This window comes from Acomys minous (assembly GCF_964271855.1).
Source record: "Acomys minous genome assembly, chromosome: 2".
Lineage (NCBI taxonomy): Eukaryota > Metazoa > Chordata > Mammalia > Rodentia > Muridae > Acomys > Acomys minous.
In genome coordinates this window covers 18,596,067-18,621,860 of record NC_140484.1, presented here as the reverse complement: position 1 = coordinate 18,621,860, position 25,794 = coordinate 18,596,067, and the positions used below count along the sequence as shown (strand labels likewise).

At 49.7% G+C, this 25,794-nt stretch overlaps 1 protein-coding gene across 1 annotated transcript; it reads left to right on the top strand.

Moving 5' to 3' along the window:
* The first annotated feature begins 1,502 nt into the window (after positions 1 to 1,502).
* Positions 1,503 to 24,564, top strand: GOLGA7B (golgin A7 family member B). The gene is made up of 7 exons (XM_084773769.1): positions 1,503 to 1,533; positions 4,756 to 4,856; positions 11,127 to 11,419; positions 17,502 to 17,627; positions 21,132 to 21,284; positions 21,358 to 21,459; positions 22,589 to 24,564. Exons 3-7 carry the CDS (start codon positions 11,408 to 11,410, stop codon positions 22,697 to 22,699), a joined length of 504 nt encoding a protein of 167 aa, XP_084629895.1. The 5' UTR covers positions 1,503 to 1,533; positions 4,756 to 4,856; positions 11,127 to 11,407; the 3' UTR covers positions 22,700 to 24,564.
* The last annotated feature ends 1,230 nt before the right edge of the window (positions 24,565 to 25,794 follow it).

The following is a 25,794-nucleotide window of genomic DNA, read 5'->3' as shown; positions in this document are numbered from 1 at the left end:
ACTGGACTTCCAGGGGACACGTGTGTGTTTTTCAGAATCTGTTTCTAGACTCGAATTCTTGCTTATGCCAGAGAAGGCTACACCCTGCCCCTCCTCCAGCACGGGCCCTTTCCCATCTCCTTTAGGACCCGACTCCTCCCTCTCTTCTCTGCTATCTTCAGTGTGATGATTCCCCCCCCCCCCCCCCCCCCGTTTCATACCCAGATAGCAAGGCCGATGGCGTTGGTTGCATACCCAGTCTGCCTGTTTTTAACCCTTCTTTCCTGGTCTCCCTGCCCTTCTGGAGTCAGATGAGTCCTGGCTTCCATTGGTGCTAGACACGGGCAATGAAGCAAGCAGTGCCTGCTAGGAGGCTCCTGGGAAAAAGGAAGCACGCTCTCCCTTCCTTCCCACTGTAGATGCTTGTAAACTACCCTTGGCACAGCAGCAGCTGGACTGCGTCTCTGACTGGGAGGAGCAACTGCTCAGGATCTGGTAGAGGAAGGATGGAAAAATCCTGGGGACATTGGTGAGCCACTGGGCTAATTTTGGAACTGTCACCCTCCAGACTTCTTACGTTAGTTAAATGTCTGCTCCTCAAACGGTGTTAATAGGACAATCTATTTGCAGCCTGAACGCCCTGGCTGATGGAGTTCCTCTTTCGATACCCTTTCCTTCTTCTCTGTTATCTTGCTTACCTGCTCCCTCTGCCCTTCCTCCTAACTGCTCTCTCACTAGACTCCACGATGTAATTCCTGCCAACCTAGCTGCTCTTGTACTTCCTGTGAGACCTGACACTGTTCACGCACCTTCCTGGGAGACTTGACTTGGGGCTCCTGCCATAGTCCGGGGCTCAGGGTCCACCTGCCAGTCAATTTCTCCTTCTTCCCCCTTTGCTGAACACCTACTACAGGCCAGGGGCTGACGTGGATCTTCCCAGAGCTCCTGTGATTTAGGGAACACTGTGCCCACATTACCTGAGGGAAGCTGGGCTTGTAGAAGTTAAGTGCCTCGCCAATGGCCATCTAGCCAGTGAGCAGCATGGTCAAGGCTGAGCCACAGGCGTCCACGAGCCAATCATTTAATAGCCAGCCCCTCATACAGCTCTGTTTATCCTTCTATGAGACCGAATGGCCCGTTTTCACGGCATCACCTATAGCCCGAGGTTCACTTATATTCTTGCACTAAGTCTTAGCCTTAAGGATCATGGGTGTCTTTTTTTTTTTTTTTCATCTTGTATGTGGAATGCATAACACGAACCGACTCCGACTTGGAACTTCCACTGCAGCCTGGATGGAGAGAGGTGACACCTTCTGGCAGTGGGCAAGCAAACAGGGCCTAAGAAGGCAGAATGAGGCATGGGAGGAAGAGAACGGGTCCTGGCTGGTGGAACGTGGAATCCTGCAGAGATGTTCCAGCACAGCGCCCCCTCCTTATGACCTGCCAATAGCTAGGCATTCCAAAACCACAGGGTAGGGGTCAGACAGCTCTGTCTGTGGGTGTAGTGGCTGAGGAGAGGCTTTGGATGGGCAGACTTTGACACGTGGCCAGAAGGTAGGAGTCCTAGCGTCGACCTGGGCGGTTTGGACAGCCTTCTCTGCTTCCTGCCTATGCAACGGGAGTCCTGTTCTCTTCCCAAAGTTAAAGCGTAAGAGGTAGCATTATGATTCTATCATCTAGAGACTTAAAGATGAGCATTGGGAGACCTTAAAGCAGAAATCCCCGCCCCCCAAAAGACTGCAACAGTCATTTCTGTGGGGCAGAGTGGGTATGACCTCTGACCTTTTCTCTCCCCCTCTCTTTCTTTCTTCCTTTCTTTCTTTCTTTCTTTCTGTTTTTGTTTTTGAGACAGGTTTTTTTTTTGTGTGTGTGTGTAGCTCTACCTGTCCCAGAACTCACTTTGTAGACCATGTTGGCCTCAAACTCAGAGATCCGCCTGCTTCTGCCTCTCAAGAATTAAAAGCACGTGCCACCGCTGTCTGGCATGGATGCCTGGATTGTTAAAGTCATAGGTTTGTGTTATATTAGTGATTTAAAAAGTGTTGTTCTGGAGGTAGGTGCAGTGGCACATGCCTGTAATCCCAGCACTTGGGGAGGCAGAGACAGGCCTCTGTGAGTTCGAGGCCAGCCTGGTATACAAAGCCAAGGCTAGGACAGCCAAGGCTACACAGAGAAGCCCTGTCTCAAAAAACCAGAAAAGCCAAAATAAAATAAGAGAAAATAAAGGACTATTCTGCAGAGCATTGGTGGGGAGAAGCCTTGGCTGGTTAGGTGGGCGTGAGAGGTAGGGGTAGGGTAGGAGAGTAAATGAGTTGTGTCTCCCTTTATCCAAATTCGCTGCTTCTACTTTTCATAGATCTTTCATGTGAGATTGTGTTTGAACAAAAGGCTCTTCAGCTAAAATTGGCTTAAAACTGCAGGATCCGGGTTGGTTCTCATAATTAATGACGCTTGAAAAGCCCCTGTTACCCTTTATGCCCATGCCTTTGCTTCCTGAGAACGTGCTGTTCCTTTAGTCTTTCCCAGTGGTTGTGGTTTGTTGTGATGACTGAGTTTGCCACCAGTGTACTTGATGTGGACATAAGACCCAGGAGTCAATCATCCATGAATGACACGCCCTTGGGAGCCTCCCTGAGGTGGCTTGCACAGCCTCCAGCACAGTGGCTGTTATAATGACAGGTAAACATTTTGGCCAATAGTTTTCTGGTGTTCTCCTGGTCTCTGTAGTTCCCTCTCTGGTGGCTAGGAACTCTACTGGTAGACCTTTGCCTCCTACTCCACTTCCTGGAGGAGGGGGCGGGGGTGGGGTGGCGGTGGGGGTGGCAGAGAGGATAAGGAGTTCAAGGAGGCAACCCCACTTTGGCTTAGTCACCTCCTAGTGACTCCACTTGCAGACACGTGTCATGGTCTGCCTCCTCTGGCACTATTTTTAGGGCAGTCCCCTCATTCATGTTTCTGGGGACTTGAGAGCTGCCTTTGTCTCTGGCTGGCTGGCTGCTTTGTTCAATCTGCAGTTCTCAGGTACCATGCAAACATTCTCAGCTTCTGCAGCTGTCTACGAGTCTGACGATAATCCTTGAAGGTACTGTTGAAACTTCACACAGCTTTAGGGCCCCACCTCTCAGCACTATGTATTCATGCAGCGTTTATCACAGGTCTTGGTTATCTTTAAACATTTTTAAAAATTTATTATAATTTATTCAGATTACATCTCGATTGTCATCCCTTTGCTTGTATCTTCCCGTTCCCACCCTCCCGCCCCCTTCCGCCCTATTCCCTTCCCCTAGACCTCTGATAGAAGGGGACTTCTTCCCCCACCATTCGGCCACATCCTATCAGGTCTCATCTGGATAGCCTGCTTCCCCTTTCTCTGTGCATCTGGCCACACCAAGGAGGAAGTGATCAAATTGGGACACCAGAGTTCATGTCAGAGGCAGTCCCCACTCTTCCCACGACTGTGGAGAATGAGCTATCTATTGGCTAGATCTGAATGGAGAGTCTATGTTTACTGCATAGATTGTCCTTGGTTGGTGCAACAGTTTGTGCAGGACCCCTGCGTCCAGATCCGCAGGCCTTGATGGTCTCCTTGTGGGGCTCCTGAACCCTCTGGATCCTTCCATACCTCTCTCACCTGGAGTCCAGCAGCAAGTTCCAGCATCTATCCTGATCCCCTGCTGGGTGGAGTCTCTCAGAGGACATCTATGCTGGGCTAGTGTCCACTTATAAGTGATATATACCATGTGTGCCTTTCTGGTTCTGGCTACCTCACTCAGGACGATCATTTCTAGTTCCATCAATTTGCCTGCAATATTCAATTTATCTTAGTCTTTGCTTGTTTGGCAGCAGGGTCTCTTGTAGATCACGTTGCCCTTGAGCTTGGTGCGTACCAGAGACTGACTTTGAACTCCTGCCTCCACCTCTCAAGTGCTGGGATTACAGATACGTGTCACCCACCACTCTTGTCTTCCTGGTCTGTTTTCTGTTGCTATCGATGCATCACAGAGTGGGCAAGTTATAAAGAAGAGATGTTCATTTTGGAACATGGTTCTAGTCTGGGGTCAAAATGTCTTTCCTAGCAAGGTCTTATGGCAAGCACAGAGTATCATGTGGTAAGAGTTAGGGAATTTTGAGAGACCTGGACCAACTGGCTTTTTATGGCAGATCCACTCTTAAGATAGCCCACTAGCCCATTAATCCATTACCTCATTAAATGCATGAGCCTTAATAACCTCTTAAATGTCCCATTTGGGTTTCTTAATATAATGGGGATTAAATGTCAACATACATTTTTGTGTGTGTATTTTATTCATGTGTTGTATGCGTGTGTATATAGGTATTTATGTAATGCACACGTGTGTGTGTGTGTGTGTGTGTGTGTCTACTTCATTCCTGTGAGGCAGGGTGTGTTTCACTGTGTCTGGACTCATAGTTTTCCACTAAGCTTGTGGCAAGCAAACCCCTGTGAATCTCCCATCTCTGCTCCTTTTCTCCACCACAACACTGGGGGTGCAGATGGGTGCAGTCATGCCTTGGTTTTAACGTGGGTGCCGGGGTGTTGGATGCAGTTTCTTAGGCTCACACAGCAATGGCCCTACCCATTGAGCCCCCCATCCATTCCCTCACCATGCATTTTATAGAGGGACGGACCATATTTAAGACCATATCCCTGGTCACCACCGATGGAATTTGGTGCTTGTGTAGGGGTGGGAACACCCCACTGTCATCTTTCTGGCTCGTGGGTAGTAAATGATTGTGGCTCTCTTTTCTGTGCGGTAGGAAGACCTGCTGGGCTAGGAAGAAGTGTCGCTGACACCCAGTAGCACACCCACACAAATCCTTTCCTGCTTTCTTCTCAGAAGACTTGCTTTGGAAGTCAGGTAAGATCTAGAGAAAGCTTCCTGTACTCGGCAGCTCCTGGGGGTGTATGTGTGTGTGTGTGTGTGTGTGTGTGTGTGTGTGTGTGTGTGTGTGTGATCACATGACTCCATAATGAATAATGGAGCCAGAGGCTACGTCCCATACAATCTGGCTCCAGAGACACCGTTTCCTACCACACACTTCCTCCCAGTCTCCAGTGCACTGTGCAATGACACCATTTAAGACTTTCCAGACCACAATTTCCCCTCAAGCGCTCATGCAGTTGTTTTCCTCCCAGGCTCCATCTTTCCTCCCTTTTCTCCACCTCCCCGAGGTTTGCCAACGCTTTCCCGGGCTCCTCTGCAGTCTGCAGGAGTTATTTTCCCTCTCATCTCTTTCCAGATGTCAGGATTTCCAGATCTCTCAGTTGCTTTCTTTTTTTCTGGCCACACTCCTCCTTTTGGATACTTTCCAATGCAGCCGCAGATTGGAAGATGATAACAGTGAATTAGTTAGTGGATCTTCTTTGATGTTATTTTGTGGGCGAACGCATTAATTTATGACAAAAACATCAAAGACCCAGGCTCCTGCACGGGACTGGGCTGTCTCAAGGCATCTGGATAATAATGATTAGTCAGATTAAATCTCAGGGCCTCTCTGCCTCTAGAGTTACAGCTCGGAAGACTGGGGTGTGGGAACATTCCATCCTTGCAGTGTCTTAGCCCAGGCTGAGTCAGCACGCTGTGGGGCTCTCTTCTCGCCCATGCCTTCTGCTCTGTTGCTTCGGAGCCTTGAGGTCTCTTCCTGTCAATAAAGTTAGATGTTGAAAGGGACCCTCTGTGCCTGTGTAGAGGACCTCAAGGCTTTAGCGTTCTAGATCTACAGTGTAGGTGGAAAGACTCCCAGGGAGAGGCAGTATCACACTTGGTGCCTCTCAAGCTCTCTATGCACTTGTAGATTGAATGTTGAGGTAGGTCAAGGCTGTAGTTGGTTGAGTGGAGCCTGGAATAGAGTTTGTCTTTGTTCACAGTACAGCCGGTCAGCTTGCATCTGTGGTCACCGGCATACTTTCTTCACCACCCATGGTGGAAAACTGGCTGTTCCCCACAGTCATGCCTTCTGGGCCATCCCTGTACTCCACTCCTTGTTGATGTACTACAAGTTCACTCCGGTCAGGTATAGTGCCTCATGTCTTTAGTCTCACCACTCTGGAGGTTGGTGGAGCTTTGTGAGTTCAAGGCCAGCCTGGTCTAGATAGAGTGGGCCAGCCAGGATATATACTAAGACCTTGTCTTTTTTTTTAAAAAAAGTTTTGCTTCTGAAGTTGCCTGCTCTTCTCTGAACCATCAATGTTTGATGTTTCCCTTGCCACCTGACTTCCTGTCAGTGTCCTATCAAGCTCCAGTGTCTGTGTCTTCAGAAAGAACCTTCCTGGGCTTCTCCCAGACCACCACACTGCTCTCAAGGTCATTACTTTCTCTCTTCTATTCTAAATCTCAAACCCTAGTCAGGAGCACATCCTGTCCCACTGACAGCCCCTCTCAAGGTCACCAGTGACTCCTCTGCCACCAAACCAACGGTCATCCCCATTGCTTATTTTAGGTTCTGTAGGAGTAACATTGGGCAACGAGAGTAAGGTTTCCTTCCCAGCCTTTCCTGCTGGGATCCAGGGTGCCATTCTCTTGGGTCTTGGACTTGGCCCTCTCTTTTTAGTCTTTTCTGTCTTCTAGTCTAGAAGTGGTAGACTCAGGATTAGTTCTTGACAACTTTTCTGGCTATATCTCTTTCTTTGTTTCTTTCCCTCTTTCTTTCTTTCTTTCTTTCTTTCTTTCTTTCTTTCTTTTTCAAGATAGGGTTTCTCTGTGTAGCCTTGGCTGTCCTGGACTCAATTTTGTAGACCAGGATGGCCTCGAACTCACAGAGATCCACCTGCCTCTGCCTCCTGAGTACTCTACCACTGCTCCTGGCTTATACTTAATTTTTAAATGAACTTACCTAGTCCATTTTTTTGAGGGGGAGAGTTTGAGACAGACTTTATTATGTAGCTCTGGCTGTCCTGGAATGCGCTGTAGGACAGGCTGGCTTTAAACTCACAGAAATCCACATGCCTCCACCTCCCTAGTGCTGAGATTAAAAGCATGTGTCACCGTGCCTGGCTACTCCTATGGTTTTAAACCTTGTTTGGGTAAGAAGAGGTCTAGAAGTTTTATTCCTAATGCTTACCCCTCCCCTGACTCCTAAATGCCTTCTCCCCCACTCTGTACTGTTTATAGCAAACTTCACACCTACTTCAACCAAACACAATTCAAACGGCACCCCCATACCTTCAGGGCTTATTTGGCTCCTAGTCCTCACCTTTCAGGTGTCTCAGATCTCAGCATTGGGATACTTTTGGTCTCATTAAGATCGTACATTTAAAGCTTTGCACACACTGTCACCTCATCACCTTCCAGCTGCGTCTGGAATAAGATCCCTCACTTCCTCCAGCGTCGTACTCAAAGCTATTTCTATCTGTCTCCCCACCTTGTCCGCACTAAGTTAATTGGTCTCAAAGCTTCCAACCTTGCCTCTCCTACAACACCAGCATCCAAAACAAAATCTAAAAAAAAAAAACAAACTACAACTAGATAATGTCATGTCTCTACCCTAAACCTTTGACTATACTTTGCCATCTCGTTTTCTTGACCGTGATCCAAAGTTCTTGGGGAGGCAGGGAGCAGCAACTAAAAATCTGGTTGCTTCCCACTTTGTTTTGTTTTGTTTTTAGAGACAGGGTTTCTCTGTATAACCTTGGCTGTCCTAGAAGTGGCTTTGTAGACCAGGCTGGCCTTGAACTCAGAGAGGTTCATCTGCCTCTGCCTCCTGAGTGCTGGGATTAAAAGCGTGCTCCACCACCGCTCTGTTACTTCCTGTTAAAAAATAATAATAACCCCATTTTCCTTTCCTTTGCTCTCCATTCTATGGACACTAGTTTGGAGCTATTTTTTGGACACATTAAGCCCACTCCTTTTTGAGGACCTTGAACTCTTCTGCCCTTTTGCTCTTTCCTAGGTATTTGTAAGTCTGTTTCTTTCCTTTCAGGCCCTTGCCCAAATTTGACCTTATTAAGAAAGTTTTTTTTCTGCGTATTTCTTCAGAAATAACCTCTATATGTCAACAGGTCCTTATCACACTTCACTTTACTTTCTAGTAATGATCACAAGTCTGCATCAAGCTTGTTTTCTCATGTGTTGCCAGCAAGAACAGTCTGGGTGTATTTAGTCATTGCTGTATCCCAAGTCTCTACAGTCTAGTACAAAGATAAGATGAATGGTGGGATGCCTTCCTTCTAGCCACTGGGTAAACAAGGGGGTTTTCAGATGATTGTCAGGTTAATATGACTGAAATCAAGTGAGAGGGATTTGAGGACATGGACACCACTACAAAGTAGGCTCACTTGTTAGCAGTGCCCATCATGGGATTTGCAGATAATCCTAGTTTGCACATTAATGCCAAAACACTTACTGAGCTATATAAGGTAGGCCAGAATGCCAGCCTTTAGCTGTTTTTGGCATGTCGCTTATCCTTAAGACCCAGTGTACTCTTATGAAAAATTGGCAGTTGGAGATGTTGGTCCTCTGCCAGCTTATGGACGGCAAAGTTCTAGAAGGAGGCAGTGTAGTGAGTGGACAAGCCACACGCTGGCTTTAGAGTTTGGCTGGCTTTGTCTAAATCCTTCACATGGGAGACCTTGGGCATCTTATTTTGTTTCTTCCTTTGCAGAGTTGGAATAATAAAAAGATGACAGTAATATGGAAATAGGGCTGGGGAGTTGGCTCAATAGCTGAAGTGTTTGCTGTGTAAGTGTGAGGAATGGATTCAGATCTCCAATATCTATGAAAAAAAAAAGCCAGACGTGGCATGCCTGGAAGTCCAGTGCTCATATAGTGAGATAGGCCAGCTAGCCTGCTGTGTATGGTGGCAAACAAAAGACCCCATGGAAGGTGAAGATCGACACTCAAGGTTGTTCTCTGACCTCCTCACATGCTCCGTGGCATCCAGAACAGGAATTCAACACATCACACACACACACACACACACACACACACACACAGACACACACAGAGATTCTAAAAAAAATTAAAAAGAACATGCAATTCACAGCAGTTGTAGGGATTACAAAATATATATGCAGTGTGGGACATATTGTCTGGCACATAGTAAATGATCCATAAATGTTTGTTATTAAAAATAGAAAGTTCTTCAGGAATTGGTATAAATATGCCTTTGGGGTGACAAACTACCCTAAAATAGTAGGATTACTATAGAATAGTAAAAGATATGGTAACGATATCGTGGTTACATAGGAGAATGCTGTTCTGTCTTTTGAGACAAGGTCTTATGTCTCTCCAGCTGCCTCAGCCTCCTGGGCGCTGAGATTAAAGGCATGTGCTGTCATGCCTGGCTTAGGAAAATGTTCGTATTCCAAGGGGATGAATGCTGAAGCATTTGCAGATGAAACTGTAGTAGACTATCACTTTCTAATGATCTAGTCAAATTATAAAAATCTTTGCTTCTATTTCTATTGGTAAAACAAACACATCAAATGGGGCTAAAAAACTTCTATTGTTAAGGAAATGAGAACAGTTTACAGCAAATAAACAGCTCCCCTTTGATAAAAAAAAAAAAAAAAAAAAAAAAGAGAGGGCCCTAGCCCTCTGCAGAAAGAGTGCCATAAACTCAGAAGGTGAGACAGTGGCTCAAGGCAGGAGATCAGAAGAAGCTTGAACTCCAGTCAGATGTTCTGGCTCCCTGTTGTATCATCCTTCCCTGCCCCCACCCCTGGTGTGTGTGTGTGTGTGTTGTGTGTGTGGGGTGTGTGTGTATGTGTTGTGTGTGGTGTGTGTGTGTGTGTGTGGTGTGGGGTATGTGTGTGTGGTGTGTGTGTGTGTGTGGTGTGTGTATGTGGTTGTGTGTGTGTGGTGTGTGTGTGCATGTGTGTGTGGTGTGTGTGGTGTGTGTGTGTAGTGTGTGTTGTATGTGTGTTGTGTGTGTGTGGTGTGGGGTGTGTGTGTGTGTGGTGTGTGTATGTGGTTGTGTGTGTGTGTGGTGTGTGTGTGTGTGTGTGTGTGGTGTGTGGTGTGTGTGTGTGTGTGTGGTGTGTGTGTGTAGTGGGTGGTGTGTGTGTGTGTGTGCAGTGTGTGCGGTGTGTGTGTGGTGTGTGTGGTGTGTGTGTGGTGTGTGTATGTGTGTGTGGTGTGGTGTGTGTGTGTGTGGTGTGTGGTGTGTGTGTGTGTGTGCATGTATGCTGACCTGTGAACAACCAGAATGTAAAGGAAGTACCCAGCTCTCTTCAGACACAGATCTGGGGGGATTATGGGTGTGTTCAAGGGCACCTGTGTTGGGGTTTCCTTTCTGCTTATTAAGTAGATAGGCCGTTTGATCGAAAGGCCTGATGCCAAATTGCCACCTTGGAGAGCCGGCATACCGGTTTGGCTCTCTCTGCTTGTGGTTTTTGACTGGTGGTGATAATAGGGAAATGTGTATAAACTCTGTGGTGGCAAAGGGGAGAAAGTGTAAGCGGTAGGACCCAGGCCAAGAGGAGCATAAGGAAAGGCTCCATGTGGAGCTCCTTGAAAGAAGGGACCCCAGGGGAAAGCTGGGGATGAGATGTGTGCAGGTGTTTAAGGGAAAGATTCTCTATCTCCAGCATCTTCTGCTAAGCTAATGGGGTCCAAAGGAGAAAAGAGAGGAGGGGATGCCCATGTAAGGCCGGGTAGTGCTTGGAGAATACATAATGATGAATCAGGCTGGAAAGAAAAGAGAGAAAAATAAAAAAAACAAAAACGAGAGGAGGTGGCCGGGACAGGGTGGGGGAGGGGTTAGAGTCAGATGTTCGGGGGGTGTTTGGAAAGGTAGAGGCCACACCTGGCAGCCGGTGGACGATCGGGATGTCCCCGCAAGCTGGAGGATCTTGCAACAGAATCCAGCCGCTCTCCTCTGCCTCTAGAAGTCCCCGGAGGCGGTGGCAGCTCGCGCAAAGCTCTAGGCTCTCCTGGGGCTGGAGGAAGGGGGGAGCCGGGTGGGGGGGAGGGCAGGCAGGAGAGGCGGGGCTCTGGGCGGGACGGGATGGGGCGGGGCGGGAGCGGAGCCGGTGGCTGCGGGCGGGGCTCCTCTCTGGCGGGTGCCGGAGTCTGGGGGCCGCGGCTTCCCCCTCCCCGCCCGCCGAGGAGCTGGCCCCTCCTTCCCCCGCCACCCCCGTGCCCGCCGCTGCTGCTGTTGTCAATGATAAACCGGGCCGTTGCCTGCAGGAGCCCTGGCTGCAGGCGATCGGGCCGAGAGGAGCCTCGGGCGCGGCCTCGCCTCCCCGGCCGGGCTCCTACAGCAGCACCGTGGACAGCACAGACCCCCTCTCCAGGACCCTGCAGCTACCGAGAGTTCGCCTCGGGCTTCGGAGATCCCATCAGCACCGCGGACAGCGCCCGGGCCCTCGCTGTCCTCGGCCAGCCCACTCGCTTTTCCAGTCAGTACCGCGGACAGCCCCCCTGGACCAGCCCTGAGTCAGCCTAGGAGTGGTCAGCAGCTGGTGAAGATGGCCACTGAGGTAGGGGCCAGCACTTCAGCCTGCAGGCAATGCCGCAGGAATGATTCCCCACTAGGGGCAGACTGGGCATGAGGAAAAGGTGGGGGCGGGTGGGGGTAGGGGGTGGTTCCCTGGGTTTATGGGAGTGCGGGTATGGAGTGGCAAGGCCGCCGCTGAGCAGGGCTTTGGTTAGTGGTTCCCTCACCTCTGGCATGTCAATCTTGCTCATGCCACCCTGAGACCTGGGAGTCCACTTGTTACCAGGAGCACCAGGTGCCAGCTGGGCTGAGCTTCCTTTTCTCCTTAACACAGGGTTCTGATCCCCTAGAGGTTTGGCGATCCCTGCACACCTGTGTAAGGCGAAGGGAAGGTAGTCTAACTGCTCTTGTTGCTATGCAGCGCAGTGTCTTCTGCTAACCCAAATGCTTGAGTAAGGAAGAGAGACCTTCCTCTACATCTGCATTTCCTTAGGAGGAGGGCGTGGACAAAGACATCCTTGGGTCCAGAACCCGAAGGGTTGGTTTTAACGAACTTCCTGCACCAGCCCCCACTTTCGAGAATCATCATTCCTTGCTTTTCTTCTCCATTTGAATTGCTGGTCCCATGGTGTCCACATTGGTCTCTCTGTGTGTGTGGAAAGACTGCATTCTTCACGGTGTGCCTGCCTATGGACCAAAGGATCTGGAATCTAAGGGCAAAATCTTGGCATAATGCTGAAGAAGTCAGGACTTTCGTCTTCATCCCTAGAGGTTACCCACTCCTCCTCCTCTTCCTCTTGTGCTAGAGATGGGAGCTCTTTATGCATGATAAAGCCAGCATAGGGGGAAGAAAAAGGGTTGGTTTGGTACTCGCACAGCATGCCAACAACGGAGCTGAAAGTTTCTTTGAATTTTTGGAGTGTAACAGCACACTGAGTCTCCCCAGTTCGGCTGCTGTCATCTTTTGTGGTGTCTCCCCATTCCCAGCCTCTCTGGAACACTGCCAAGGAGGAAAGCGAAGGCCTGTGACTGAGACTGTGTGGTGCCTCTGGGTTCTCGTGAGTGGAATAACATCAGTATGAAGCGCTAGTGCCATTATTCCACTGGGTCTCCTGATATGGCTTGGCATTGTTTGCCCTCCCAGAACCCCCGTGTGCAGGCAAACCTGCCTTCTAGATGAATTCAGAGTACTTCAGAAGCACCACAGAGACCAAGGGTCTGGTCACCTCCCAGACTGCAGCTGTGTTTGCTTAGAGTTATCTGATGAATTCCAAACAGGCCTGTCTGTCCTAGCGTCTCTTCCCTACAGGTCTGCTGGGGCCCACACATTCTACCCACGGGCTCACACCTCTCGGCTGAGGCCAGGTTTCCAGGAAGCTGTTGGTAATAGGCTTGATGACTCTCCCTTGGGAGAGGCTCTGCTCATAATGCCTCTGTGGGTACAGCACCATGGCACACAGAATGCCTCTGAGTGTCTGAGCAGCCCTGTGAAGTGGGCAAGGATGGTGTTATTATCCGCAATTAACAGATGAGATGACGGAGGCTTGGAAGCCTGCTTCGGCCTGGTTAAAAAGTCAAAGAAGGCTTCATTATCCCATTTTACAGATGAGGCAATGGCAGTGTTAAGACAATAAGTCATCTTGTCTCTATGACCACTCTCTTTGCTGGTTTGCATCCAGGATAGTATATCTAATTAGCCAGTATGATGTTGAATAGAATGCTAGGGGACTTGAGACAGGATTTTGAGTGAGGAGAGATAGTCAGGAAGAGCTAGAGCAGCAGTTTTTAACCTTTGGGTTAGGGTTATAGCAGATTTTTGCATTACAATTCATAACAGTAGCAGCATTACAGTTATGAAGTAGCAGTGAAAATAATTTTATTGTTGGGGATCACCACACACAACACAAGGAACTGTATTAAAGGGTCACAGCATTAGGGAAGGTCGAGAAGCACTGAATTAGAGAGACTCGGGTTCTCTGGCTGGTCTGGCTGGTCATCTTGAGGGCAGAGTGATAGAAGAATGCCTAGGATGGGTAGGAGCTGAGGGCCAACATTTCCAACCACACGGCTTGGCTTTGGCTGGGCCCTGACTGAGAAGAAACTCAGTCTCTGCCAAGGCACAGGATGCATGGTGTCTTGGCAGGGGTGAGTCATCCCCTAGGCTGTTTTTATATTAGGATTGGCTTGAGACTACCAGGAAAAACCTGTTGGGGGGGGGAAGGAAAACCTCACTTTACGTTCCCATGGTCATTTCCTTAGCGTTCTGAAGAGGAAGAGGAATTCTGTGAGGAAGAGGAGACAGGGAGCGAGAGGAAAAGAGAGAAAGAAGGAAGGATGGGTGAAGGGCAGACTGCTTCCTATGGAAACTGTATCTTTTTTGCTTCAGAATTTCTGTTTAGAAGCCAGCATTAGGGGAAGGGGGTGTGTAAGGAACACAGAGGAGGGAGTAAGGTTCCTGAGTGAGGCACTGACCTCATTTGGAAAGCTTTGCTGAGCCCATTTCCTGAGCAGTGAACCTCTGAAAATGTGTGTCACTCAGAGCAGGGTCTGCCTGCTCCAAATGGCCAAGAACAACTGGGAAATGCCTTTTGTTGCAGGGGGTTCCTGAAGTGGATTTTGGCAGGTAAGAGATACTTAAGTGCACCCAAGTAGCATTGCCCAGGCAGGGTGTTTGGAGGTCTGATCTCCGAGTCACTGGCTTGCCATTGGGCCCGAGTGTAGGCTGAGGGGAAGGGTGGCCATGTGCCCAATTTTCCACCCTCAGGCCCTACCTGGCTGCCAGTGACTCACGATCTGCACTCCTCTACTGCCCAGCCCAGTGTTGGCGGATCGTATGAACCCCATGACACTTGTGCTGAGGCTCACCTGCACCTTATGGAATGATATAGTTTTTAGTGGGCATGAATCTGTAGACCAGCTGGGACCTCCTGTTTGTCTTGGGCATGCCAGGCCCAGGATCTCATTGCTTTCCAGTGGTTGCTCCATACAAGCCCAGCCTGAGGGACTGCTAGGTGTACAGGGACACAGTGTACACTGCTGTGCCCCATCTCTAGGTACCCTTCCATTCCTTATCACATTGTAGCTTGGAAAATGGTGCCCACAGATCTCACCTGTGATTTTCCTCCTCATGAAATAGCCTTGATCTTGGCCTCAGTGGCCAACAGGCTGGGTGAGAGGGGCGGAGCTGAGAACTGTGAGATAAAGGGACTGGCTCAGCTCTCAGAGACATCTAAGACTTCCTTGGAGTGATGCTAAGGGGGAGCTTCCAAGGGGAGACACAGTCTACAGCCTCAGGGGGTGTTGTGGTGACCCTAAGAGCTCCTTCCCGTTTCCTGGAGTCTAAGAAGCAAGGCAGTAAGTACTTGGGACCTGGCTCTAGCCTCTGTCTTTATTCTCAAACCAGAGCTATAGGAATTAAGCTGTCATTCACAGGTGCCTTTATTTAGTCTGCTTTGTGCTCACACTTAAAAAAAAATATCGAAAACATTTAGAAATCATGATGTCTGATATTAAGGAAATTTGGATTTATGCTTTCCCTAAAAAGTCACAAGTTGAGCTGGGGGAGCGGGTGGTGATGCACACCTGTCATCCCAGCACTCTGGGAGGCAGAGGCAGGCAGATCTCTGTGAGTTCGAGGCCAGCCTGGTTTACAAAGGGAGTCCAGTCCAGACAGAGAAACCCTGTCTCGAAGCAAAACGAAACAGAACATCACAAGTGTCGAGTCTTATCTGCTCCTCTATAGACTTCTCAGAGCCCAAAATACATTCTGCAGGGGTAGAAGCGGATAGCTCATGCCCTGCATCCAGTACAGGCTCTGAGAGTCATGTGTTGACCCCTCCCATTCCAGAGACTTGACAGTGAATGGATCAAAGTCAAGAGGAACTAGGTCTGTATTATATAACACAGCACCTAACATTTTAACGATTGAAGATAACTTCCTTCTCGGTAAAGTCCTCAATGGGAGGATTTCTGACCAGCAGGCAGATATCCTAGATCAGCAGGTGTACGTCTTCCAAGTGGTCATTCAAGGACTCTGGCCCTTTCCAGTTCTACTGTCTTCAATGCTTGGCTCCTTTGGTTTCTGGGGAAGGGAGGAGTTTCGGGTCTGTATGAGTCAAATAGACTATCCATCACTTCCACTCATTTTTCTCAGCACATGGCCACTCTAAAATGCAAGGAAGCCTAGGGGTGAACTTAGCTGTGTTCCTAGGAGGAAGAAGAAATGGCTGGTCATCAGCTAGCCAGTCACTGAGAGACATGCCTACATCTGTGTGCATACAGGTGTGTGTGTGTGTGTGTGTGTGTGTGTGTGTGTGTGTGTGTGTGTGTGTGTGTGCAGGCTCAGACAAAGGATGACGCCTGTGGCAAGAAGCAAGTCCAGGTCAGAGTGGTTGAGAGACGTTTTTTTTTCTCCTTCCCATTCTTATCACATTTTGTGGTTTAGCATTATCTTATTTTTACTCTGAACTATGACAGAAAGAATCTCCTTCCAGCGGGTCCCTTAGGCTTACCCACTCCTACAAAACTGTCAGAATGGTGTTTCTAGAGCTGAAAGAGTCCATGCTGGCTTTGCATGCTGGCTTTGGAAGGGCAGGGAAGGCCACAGCCTCTTTCCTTTATCAGGAAAACACATTATGGTGCTGACTGGACACACTGATGATTAACTTATATTATTACTAAAGCATGTTGACTTAAAGCATGGATTTTTCAAAAGTACCATGGGATCCTAGTAGATATTAAAGAGGACCTTTTTAAAACAAAGATCCTGACTAGTGGTATCAAGAACTATTGAGACCAGAGGAGCGCTTATATGCCATTTAATTCATTCCCCAAACTTTGAGATCAAATCTCTCGCTCGAAGCAAAGTTTACCTGAGTTGAGGAAAGCCTTATGTAATGTTCTCCACTTACCTCGATACACTAACTCCTCTGTCTTGTCAGCCTCTCTCTTTTCTTTACCTCAGCTTTTAGGCACCTCCCACCTGCCGTCCTTTCTGTTGGCAGAGGCCTATATATGGTCTCACCCTTGACCACGCGCATGTTCATCTCCCACTGACTGCATCTGTTCTGCGAACCAGCTTTGGTCTTGCTAAGTGCTGCCCCAAGCCACTGGAGCAGAGCATGTCCTTTCCCAGGGTCATCCTCCTCTTCCTCAGCCCCTGTCATTGCTAATCCCTAACCTTCCCTTGGGACGCCGTGCCGTGCGGTCTCCAGGAAGTCTTTGTGAATAAGCATCTCTGAGTAAATGTGACTTTGTTTCAGCCATTCATCACAGTCTAATTCATTACACATTTACTTGTCTTCCTCCCTGGAGCCCAGAGACTGACTTTTGCTCAGAGTCGAGAGAGCCTGGCACTAGCAAGGACTCAATAAACAAGAGTGGAGTGACTGGATGGATTCAGCTTAATTGCACAGGATGAACTGGCTTTTCTTCGCTCTGCCTTCAGGGCTTGGTCTCCACGTGGTTCCAATGCCGGATGCATTTCACCAATGGGGTGTTTGTCTCAAGCGTGAGTGACTGAGGTTGGAGAGATGGAAGAAAGAGATGTTTTTGTTTTGTGGACTGGAGCCCACTCCCCTCAAGCGCTAGGTCAGTGTCAGAGTTTTCAGGTTGGATGGGGAGACAGAGTCATTCCACTCCTTCCAGCACCTGGCCCTGGCCCACTTTATTCTCAACTATCTCTCGGGGAACTAGCCATTTTGGACCATTTTTCTGGCTTGAGAAAACCATTGAGGTTGCTCCTTGGCCTTTCAGAACTAGGCCTGGACCTCAGGTCTCCCTTGGGGTTCAGGGACACTTCAGGGTTTCCTCTCCTCCACATGCCCCACTCCGCAACTTGGTTGTGAATTTCACTTGCACTGAGTTCTCCAAGCACATAGCTGGCTGCCACTGTGCATCCTGTCTCTTGTTAGAACTTGTTTTTGCTGTGATTGAAGGCTCTGCGCATCTCATTTTGGGCCGGCTTTGCTCCTGCACAGGGCCAGCTTCTCTAGGCCTCTCCCGGAGCCTGGCTGCGTGGTCAGCCGGTCCCTCTGTTCCAGGATTCAGGGATGCAGGAGAGCCCCCCCTCTCAGTGCACTGTGACAATGGTCCCCTAAGCACGCATCTTCCGTCCATCTTCTCAGGTCCACAATCTTCAGGAGCTCCGGCGAAGCGCTTCATTGGCCACCAAGGTCTTTATCCAGAGAGACTACAGCGATGGCACCATCTGTCAGTTCCAGACCAAATTCCCACCAGAGCTGGATAGCCGGGTAAGGGCACCTTTTGGTTGAGGACATCTTTTTCTAAACATGAGCTCTACCTCCTTGGTGGCACCAACAGTCTTATTAGGATGAATTTCTCCCCTCTATGTGACACATAAATGCATGACTTGTTCAGCTACCTCAAATGGAAGAATGATAAATTTCATTGCATGTCTTGCATTTTTACACAGAAAATTCTCTGAAAAACCAAAAAACAAAAAACAAAACAAAACAAAACAAAACAAAACAAAAAACAAACCTCCCACAAAACCTCAGACTTGTTCCAGTCTGGCAGCTCAAGTTACCCTCACATGAGAACTCTCTCGAAAAACGTGTTAAACAGATATAAATTCCTGAGTCCTAGTGGGCGAGATTAGGTGTCACCCAGACCTGCTGACTCAGTTGCTGGCCTGTGGTTTAGGAATCTCCACTTGTGGGCAGCTGTGCTTAACTCTGGTTATACACTAGAATTTTCTGGAGAGCTGAAAAAAAAAATCTCAATGTACCCCAAAGCACTTCAGTCCGAACCTTGGGGAGTGGGGCCTAGACACTGTCACTGTTTTACATCTTAATTATTGGCCATATTAAGTTAACTAAAACTTTTTAAAATCAAAATTGGTCAGACTTCAAAATTTTTTTTTAAATGAGGAATTCTCAGGGGAGCTGGAATTGAGTGGTCCCCAGATCCTGTGTGGGCAGTCTAGCTGGCTGTCTAGCACAGTGCCTCTTCCCACTGTGAGCCTTGGCAAATGGGGGACCAGACAAGGCATCTACTTGGGTAGGGTAAGGTGACAGTGGTATGTGCTGCTCTGACCTATCCCTCCCTTCCCAGGCCGAGTCAGCGCCTCTTGGGGCTGAGATTTGAGTGTGGTGTTGGCCTTAAAAAGTGTGAGGAGAGCGGGGACTGCCTCTGACACAAACTCTGTTGTCGACAATTTGATCACTTCCCTTTAGAGGAAGGGAAAGCGGGTTATGTGGATGAGACCTGATAGGCTGTGGTCATATGGTGGGGGAGGAGGTTCCTTTCTGTGAGAGGTCTAGGGGAGGGGAATAGGGTGGAAGAGGGAGGGAGGGTGGGAATGGGAAGATACAAGTGAGGGGATAACAACTGGGATGTAATCTGAATAAATTATAAGGAAAAAAAAAAGAAAAAAGTGTTAGTGTGTAGACAGCACTGAACACCATGACTAAGGCCTTGGTTAAAAATTGTGCCCTGAGGTTTCTAGGGTCAGCATCACCTGGGAAACAATGCAAGGTTTTGAGCCTACCTTAGAGCTCCCAAATACACATGGGCTTTAGCCAGCTCCTTAGGTTGTGTGCAAGTGCACATGCATTAAAACTGTAGCATGCAAGGCTCAGGGTGGCTCATCCAGTAAAGTGCTGGACGTGCAAGCATGAAAACCAGAATTAGACCCCCAGCACCCACATTAAAAAGTGTGGCTCAGGGGCATGTGCCTGAAGTTTCAATGCTGCAGAAACAGAGATAGGCAGATCCCTGGAGCTCACTGGACAGTCAGTCAGGCTGGCTGCCTTGGAAGGCCCCGTGTTCACTGAGAGTCTAAAGATTTAGGTAGAGAATTGAAGAAGAAATCTGATATCAACTGTGAGCCTCCAAATGTGTGTATCCATGTGTGCATATATACCTTCACACACATGAACACACACACACACACACACACACACACACACACACACACACACACACACACACACACACCCTCAGAAGCAGGACTACAAGAGCCAGGTGCCTGCCTTCTCTGTTTTTTTCCACTGGCTTCTGAGGTTCATACCAACGCAAATGCGCCCTCAGTGGGTATGGAGGAAAGTAAATCCTGTGTGGTCGAAGCTGTGGTGGGGAAGCTTAGAGACCCAGAGGAAGAGCTAGGGGCTGCTTTCCCATTTTCTTTTTACCGGTCTTATACAAAGAGGGGAGGGGTCTGATGTCCCACCTTCATCTGCTGGTGGCATCTCAGGCCGTCAGCCAAGGCCTGAGTTCTGATCCTGTTTCTGAGCGTATATACCCCCCCCCCCCCACTAGGGCTGCCTTAAAGCTGACTTGGGCTTGGAAGAGGGCAGAGACCCAGTGCTATGTTGTAGAGCAGGCCAATCTGAGGAGGTTTGAAAGATGAGGCTGCTCTTTGCCGACTGAATCCTCACTGGCTCTTGGAAAACCATGAGCATCCCATTCTTATGGAAGCACACTTGTCTTTTGCAGGAAGTTAGGGCAGTGGTGGGGGCGGGAAGGCCAGGGATGATGCCTCAGGGCTCTTGTGGTTTCAGGATCACAGAGCAATCCTCACCTGTGAGAAAGAGAGTGAGGATGACAAGAATGCTTTTGAGGTTTTATGAGTTTGTGAAAAGGATGGCACATAGGAAGTTCTTTGTATATCCTATTATTATGAGTACAGGTCAACTTCCTGAATGTACACACACACACATACACACATGGACCCACAGCCACAAGTACACACATACACATACACACACACACAGACTCATCCCTCACAGACACAGATACACATACAGACACACACAGACACAGCTATACACATATACACACAGACTCACACAGACCCCCTCCCCCCAGCCACATGCACATACACGCACGCACGCACATGGAGGCTGTAGTGGCTAGTGACTTCTTAGTTGGGAGGAAGAGCCTGGAGTGACTCTCCTGAACTCTGTCAATTGCAAGCAGCTGAAGCCCCTTCCAAATCAGGAGAATTTGCTTGTGGGAATTTGCTCTTGAACTCTGGCACAGCCATCACAGGGGGAAGTGATGCCACCAGAATACTCTCAGCTGAGCTTCTGCATAAAACACTCAGGACAGCAGTTTTTAACTTGTAGGTTCTCTCCCCTCTGGGGGTCGAATGGCCCTTTCATAGGGGTTGCATACCAGATGTTTACATTACGATTCACAAGAGTAGCAAAATCACAGCTGTGAAGTAACAACAAAGTTAGTTTTCTGGGCACGCCTATAATCTCAGCACGTGGAGAGTCAGAGGCAGGCGGAGGGAGCTCTGTGAGTTCGAGGCCAGGCTTGTCTGCAAAGCAAATCCAGGCCAACCAAGGCTACACAGAGAAACACTATCTTAGGAAAAAAAAGTTTTGTGGTTGATGGTCACCACAACAGGAAGAATTGTATTAAAAGGTCATGCATGGATCAGAAAGGTTGAGAGCCACTGATCTAGGACGTCATGAGCCTTCTGCGTCCAAGGGAGGCCAGCAGCCATGTTTGTTCCCATCCTACAGTTGAGGAAACCAGCACAGTACGGGCAAGCCACTTGGGCATGCCCAGTCCATGGACAAGTCTGCACTGGACACAAGGTCTCTTGTTCCCAATGGTCCCTGCTCTGCTTGCGGCCCCTCAGTCATACCTGCGCCTCAATATTTCACCACCTCCCATCCATGCAGCACCTGGGCCTCTTATCCCAGCCCCCCCCCCCCCCGCCGCCCCGAGATTGCCCCCACGCCGGGGAGGCTGACAGTCTGCCTCTCTCTCTCTCCCTCCAGATTGAGCGGCAGCTCTTTGAGGAGACCGTGAAGACCCTCAATGGTTTTTACGCGGATGCTGAGAAGATCGGGGGCAGCTCCTACTTGGAGGGCTGCCTGGCCTGTGCCACAGCCTACTTCATCTTCCTCTGCATGGAGACCCACTACGAGAAGGTGCCGCCTCCCGTCTCCCCTTTCCCGGCTTCCTTGCCACAGACTCGTCCTTAATGCACCCGTGTCTCCGCAGGTTCTCAGGAAGATTTCCCGTTATATCCAGGAACAGAATGAGAAGGTCTTTGCTCCTCGAGGCCTTCTGCTTACAGACCCCGTGGAACGTGGCATGAGGGTCGTATCCTTCCAGGCTCTTCAGTGTGAGGTGCAGAGAAGTCTACCCAGTAGGCTTCTTGGGTCTGTTGCTAGGAAACGGGAGCCTCTCTGGGGGGCCTTCCAGGATTCCACGCGCCGCTGGCCATAGGCGTCCTCCCACCTTTAGTTAGTGGGACTGCTTGGGAGTTTGGTGCTTTGTATTTATTGGACTGCATGCCATCAGTGCTTAATTCAGGCCAGCCACCACGTAAGGGTGGACCCTTCTTACTCTCCTGTGGGTACCAGGACATTGAAGGTAAGCTGAACGGGGTAAGTTGAAGCAGCAGACTGAAGCAGTCAGGAGTTGAGCCCAGGCCCTCTTAACCTGTAATGCTGTCGGTTCCTCAAGCAATCTGCAAGCCTTCCACAATGCTTTTATATCCTGTGTTGAGCCCCACCACCCACTGAACACAGATGAGGTCCGGGATGGGGATGCTATCCTGGGGTAGCTGTCTTGGGGATGCTATCCTGAGGTCAGCGTGTGGATGATAGTTCTCCTGACCCCATTTGCAACAGTTGTTCAGGTGAGCAACTCCCCTTGCAGGAGCAACAGAAGCATAATAGTTAAAATAATGCATTTTACAGTAAAGCTGAGAGAAGAGTTAAAAAAAAAACATAGTCCCCGGAGACACACATTTTCCTGTGTTTCCTTTTTACTGACCCCTCGTGCTTTGCTCAGTACTCAGATACTCCATTTAATTTGCACAGGAGCCGCCCCCCTCCAAGGCTCTGTTAATGTCCCCAGTTTTCAGATGTGATCATTGCTGGTTAGCAGGTGAAGGGACTGGCTTAACTTGAGTGAGCCAGTAGGGATCAGCAAACGGAAGTGTTTGTATCTTAACATCATTTCCTATTGCACTTGTGACTAGGGATCATCCCATAATGCATCTCGAGGAAGGCCAGACTCCGTTCATGGGATTCCGTTGTGCACTCAGCCCTGTGTCCTCTCAGAAATTTGTTAGCTGAGGCTTGGAGAAGAGTTGGAACTTCTGTCAGGTCTCTGGTCTCTGCTGTTGGGCATAGCGGCCTTCAGGTCACAGTCCTCGTTCTGAATCTGTACCCCGTTTCAGGATTAGCAGCCGGTGCTCACAGGTCCTTAACTATCGTCCCAGATCGAGATCTCCATCTACGAGGACCGGTGCAGCAGTGGCAGTTCCAGTAGCGGCAGTAGTAGCGGCAGCGGCAGCAGCAGCGCTGGCGGGGGCGGGGCGGGGGCCCGGTGACTGGCCGAGAGTCCCTGCAGGGAGGTGTATGGCCGGAGCGAGGGGCTGGCAGATCTGCGGAGGCTGCGCTACCAGAGCACCCGCTTCTGAGTCTTTCTCTGGGCCCACCCAGCTGTGTGGCGCGGGGAAGAGGGCGACTGCCCTCCGTCCTTTGCCCCTTGGCAGGATCTTCCTCTTTCTGACCCTGGACCCTTTTTTTTCCTCCCATAGGGCCGATCTGGGTCATCAGAAGCCAGACCTTCCTAGGGAAAGTTGGGGGTGGGGGCAGCTTGGACAAACCCTCTCTTCCTTGCCTCCTTCTCCCACTCCGCCTGGAGAATTCCGACCTTGCATGATCCTTCATCCGCAAAGCCCATGTCTACCTGGACTCTGCTTCCTGGGGCACTTTCTAAGGCCCAGGACCACCACGGGGCTCCTGCTTGTCAACGATCCCATCTTATTGGAGGTCTGCAGAGATGGGTGCCCTAGGAGCTATGCGACCACTCTTAAGGCTGTGGCTTTCCTGTCCTTCGCTCAGAGCAGAAAGTCCTCTCAGCCTTGCTAAGAAGCACCCAGCTCTGAGACTTTGCACCCCACCTGGAACTGGTTATAGGGGTTCAGCCTAGAACTCTGATGGGGTTCACTGGGGTATGGAAACCCTTTGGATGAATGAAGCTGGACAGAGCTTGAACTCCTGAGCTGGAGCCAATTCTTGTATTGTGTGTATACATGTGGCGTGCACTGTGTGCACGTATGTATGTATGTATGTATGTGTGCTTATGGGTGGATAAGCATGTGCACATATGAGTATACAAGTATGAATATAGTGCTCGAATATGTGTGATTGCACAAATGAATTGAGTATGCATGAACCTGTTTATCTGTGTGAATGAAGGAGAAGGTGCGTGCATGTGTGCGTGCACACACATGTGCAAATTATGTATGCTTGTGTACGTGTGTGAGTATGAGCGTCTGAGCACGTGTGTGTGTATGTGTGTAGAGAGAGGTTACTTTGTGTGTTCTCTTTGGCTGCTGGGCTGCTGACTACCAAGTCCTGCCCTGTCCTGTCACACACTGGTTTGCAGAACTTCCCTGTGAGCCCCGTTCTTCCCCACCCCACCCCCCTCACCCCTGCCCCTCTGTAAGTCGATGTTCTAAAGCTGGGCTGTCAGCTTGGCTCTTCTCCCACCTCTGGCTCTATGGTGTACATTCTAATGGAGGAGTAGCTAGGGTCCTAGGAGAGTAGAGCCAACATTTGGCTTGGCTCGGTGCCCCTCGACCAGCCCCCATGACATAGTGGGGGTCACAGATGCTGCATAGTCAGCCTGCCCAGGTGTCGGGGCCCTGAGGTCCTTGTAGGTGAGGCTTCCCTGGACATTCAAGGCAAATGTGCCTTGCAAGGAAAGAAGGGCTGGCCAGCCAATGGTGCTGTGGCTCCCAAAGGGAACCGGTTGAAGAGGAAGGGGCAGCATGGGGCCTGAAGACGGACAGAAAGGGGCTGCCTATCTCAGTGGGCAGGAGGTGCTGGAAGTGGACAGGAAACACCAGCCAGCATAGACAGCTTTCTGGAGCCGAAAAGACCTGGTTCTCTACTGGCCAAAGCAGCAGCATGGGACAGCAGGAGACTATACAGAGAGATGGAGAGGGCTGGCCAAACGCCTGAAGCCTCTGGGAGCCCTGAGCCCTACGAGCCCTGGTGCATTGAACCCCTTCTTCCCCAGCTGCAGCCCCTGACTCCTGGCAGAAGCCTGTGCCTCCATAGCCTGCTGTATGGCCAGGCATTGTGAATGACTTTGCACATCCGGTTGGGAAGAGGCAAAATGGAGACCTTTTGTTTTATCTTTTTTTTTTTTCCTTCAATAAAAGGACTTGCCAGCTTGAGGCTCCATGCTGTTTCCACTAGTCCATGGTTCTGCACCCCAGGTTCATGCAAAGAGATCCTGAGTGTGTGTGTGTGTGCGCGCGCGCGCGCGCGCGCGCGTATGTGCGAGCGCTCATGCGCAGAAGGCGCAGACTCCACACAGGACTGGTGACAGCTGTCTCCTGGAGCGTCTGGGTCAGTGAGGAGGTGGACATTCCAGGTTCGCTACATCTTTACCAATCCTTAACCTTTGCTGGATTTGCAACTTTGGGTGCAGGCAGTAGGTTCAAATAAAAGCTAAGCCCAAAGCAATTTATCAGGGAGTTAGGCAGGGCCCTATTTCTTGAGCTGGTACCCTAGGTCAGACACTGTCTGGGCTTGAAGACTAGAATGGGCTAGCAAGATAGCTCAACTGGTAAAGTGCTTGCCATGCAAGCCTCGAGCCCGGAAACCCATGGAAAGGTGGCGGAAGAGGGCAGATTCCACAAACTGTCCTCTGATCTCCACACATGTGCACCATGGAACGTGTACACGCTGCACCACCTTATGCATACATTAAAATTGTAAAAAGATTAGAAAGCGTGGAGATATTAGAAACTAGCATAGCTCTATCTGATTCCTTAAAATTAAGCACTTTTTAAACACCCATGACATACCAGACACTTTGCTAAAGCCATATTCTACGGATGAGGGGGACTTAAAGATTCACCGAGTCGCTGGGCATGGTGGCACACACCTTTAATCCCAGGCCTTGGGAGGCAGATGGTGGCGGATCCTTATGAGCTCGAGGCCAGCCTGGTCTAGAAAGCGAGTCCAGGACAGTCAAGGCTACACAGAGAAACCCTGTCTCGGAAAAAAAAAAAGTCTTCTCATCAGCTCCAGAGAGCTGAATAATGTGTTTCCCTCACAGAGCTAGGTGAGTTAAATCAGGGATTCCCCCCCCACCCCCCCAGGGTAGAAAGTTTCTCAAGGTTGCTGTGGGCCTGGGCCAAGGGTCTGTTCAAGAGAAAACCTCATTAGGCCACAGGGACCTGGTCCTGGGGTGGCCCAAGGGGGAGGTGGTCGCTGAGTAGTGCAGAACAGAGCTCCAGGTAGCTCAGAAGCATCTGTTTGCTGCTACTGAGGGACACCTGGCTCTGTGCCTGAGTGCTGGGGAGCCTGGGCCTCTGCCTCTGCTTAGTCTTGGTGTGTGTGTGTGTGTGTGTGTGTGTGTGTGTGTGTGTGTGTGTGTAGGGGAGCTGCTCCAGTGGCAGAG

Bases quoted from the DNA above. Each gene is read 5' to 3' on its own strand.
- GOLGA7B (XM_084773769.1), top strand. The intron at 17,628-21,131 runs GTAAGGGCACCT...CTCTCCCTCCAG, and splicing joins CACCAGAGCTGGATAGCCGG to ATTGAGCGGCAGCTCTTTGA. The intron at 21,460-22,588 runs GTATCCTTCCAG...CTATCGTCCCAG, and splicing joins TGGAACGTGGCATGAGGGTC to ATCGAGATCTCCATCTACGA.